Source organism: Citrus clementina, unplaced genomic scaffold (genome assembly GCF_000493195.1).
Source record: "Citrus clementina cultivar Clemenules unplaced genomic scaffold, Citrus_clementina_v1.0 scaffold_3, whole genome shotgun sequence".
Lineage (NCBI taxonomy): Eukaryota > Viridiplantae > Streptophyta > Magnoliopsida > Sapindales > Rutaceae > Citrus > Citrus x clementina.
Window position 1 is genome coordinate 5,106,360 of NW_006262339.1, and position 2,163 is coordinate 5,108,522.

At 33.6% G+C, this 2,163-nt stretch overlaps 1 protein-coding gene across 1 annotated transcript; it reads right to left on the reverse strand.

The window, feature by feature from the left end:
• Positions 1-944: 944 nt before the first annotated feature.
• LOC112100321 lies at positions 945-1,544 on the reverse strand. Its single transcript, XM_024189437.1, has one exon. The coding sequence runs from the start codon at positions 1,542-1,544 to the stop codon at positions 945-947; it is 600 nt and encodes a 199-aa protein (XP_024045205.1).
• Positions 1,545-2,163: the final 619 nt, after the last annotated feature.

Genomic DNA, 2,163 nt, shown 5'->3' on the forward strand with positions numbered 1-2,163 from the left:
AAATCTAATAATATTATTATCTTTACCTTATTTAGTTATGGCATAAAAGAGTTTAATTGTGGTAATTAGTCCTAACACTGATTGGCTAGTTGTTTTTGACATTTTTGTGCATATACACAATTCTCCTCGTAAGGAAAGAAATCTAATAATATTATCATCATTATCCTTATTTAGTTATGGTATAAAAAATTTTAATTGTGGTAGTATTGTTCTTATCTGTCTGCTCTTTTGCATAGTTATCTTTGTTATTTAGTTATGGCATAAAAGAGTTTAATTGTGGTAATTAGTCCTAACACTGATTGGCTAGTTGTTTTTGACATTTTTGTGCATATACACAATTCTCCTCGTTAGGAAAGAAATCTAATAATATTATCATCATTATCCTTATTTAGTTATGGTATAAAAAATTTTAATTGTGGTAGTATTGTTCTTATCTGTCTGCTCTTTTGCATAGTTATCTTTGTTATTATTTTGACAATCTATTAAAAGAATCTAATTGAATACTATTTATTTACCTTAGGATTCTCTGCCTATTAATTTTCTCTTATTTGTTTGCTTTCTCTCTCTCTTTCTTTTTTTTTTTTCAAAATTTCATATTTAGATCTTTCATTAAAGAATAAACAGTATAAACAATGAAATATTAGATAGTGTGATGATAGAGTTACAAATTTTTGTAAAAATTTATTTTATACAAACAGATGTTGTATAAATTCATTGGTTGGATAAAAATACAAAATAATAAAAATAGATTTGATATGTACAAAGTCAATTATATCCTCTATATTTATTAAATTTTTTTTTCATTACAAGGTTATGTTTTTCCAGGTATATTGATTATAAATTGAGTTGCCTTTATTTTGTTTTTTTAAAATGGAAAAGATTTCATTAAGCAAAAGGAATTACAGAGTATTTAATAGCCACCGAGGTGGAACGAAATTCCACTTTTAGGGACCTGACATAGAACTTGCTGCTCTTGCAACAGAGTGAGCAGCAAAGTTCGCAAACCGACATACAAACGAGAATTGCACTTCTCCTAAAGACATAACTAGAGCTTGACATTTTTCGATAATTAATCCAAAACCATTTGGACCTGAAAACTCCTCAACCAAAGCTCGGAACACTTGTAGGCAGTCTATCTCTATAATAACACAAGGAAACTGCAACCCTTTAAGCCAACTAAGAGCTTCACAGATGTCAAGAGCTTCAGCTTCTCGAGCTCCAAAATTTCCTGCCATACCAGCACACCGTGCTGCCAAGAAACATCCTTCTGAATTTCGAAGCAGACAACCAAACCCAATCTTTCCCTGAGATGCAAAAACAGCTGCGTCCACATTGCACTTAACCCAGCCAAACTTAGGCTTCTCCCAATACAATGCCCCATAAACCTGCCTGGGAACATCATCATTAACAAAATACAGTTGCTTATTTGCTGCTTGCCACTGATAAAGAAGCTGCCCAGCTGAGTTAAGAACCTGATAAGCTGAGCTAGCTTTGTTGTTCCAAATTCTATCATTGCGATTAATCCAAATCCTCCAGCAAAGCATTACAACAATATTGCACTCATCTTTATTGCAACGTGTAAAGATGTGATCAAGCCAATCCAAGAAAGAAGAGCAGTGGCCAACAAAACCCACAGGGGAAGAGATTCAACAAGACTTAGCAAAGCTGCACTCAATCAAAGAATGTATAACAATTTCCTCATAAGCATTGCACACAATACAAGTAGAGGGAAAATCCACCCTTTTAGAAATTAAATTAACTGCAGTAGGCAAAACATTGGCTGCAGCTTGCCAAATAAAATTCTTAACCTTGTTCGGCACATTCAAGTTCCACAATTTTCGCCATACACCCGCAAAAAAATCAGGGGTAGTAGAAGTTAATAGTTTATAACAGCTACGAATCGAATAGCAACCTCGAGAGTCAGCCAACCAATACCACACATCATTATCTCGGCGGGAACTAAGAGGAATTTGCAGAATCAATGCTTTATCTCTTGAGTTGAAAATGTTCGAAATCACATCATGATCCCATACTCGTTAGTTAGACATCATTATACTACTGACAGATGTTGTAGCAAGTTCTTCATTAAAATTAGAAGAAATAAAGCCATCATTGAGATCTGGAAGCCACGGATACTTACTAATGGAAATCGTCTGTCCACTG

What these genes read in the sequence shown, in the direction of transcription:
- LOC112100321 (XM_024189437.1), bottom strand. Translation starts at nt 1,544, where the DNA reads ATGCTTTGCTGGAGGATTTGGATTAATCGCAATGATAGAATTTGGAAC.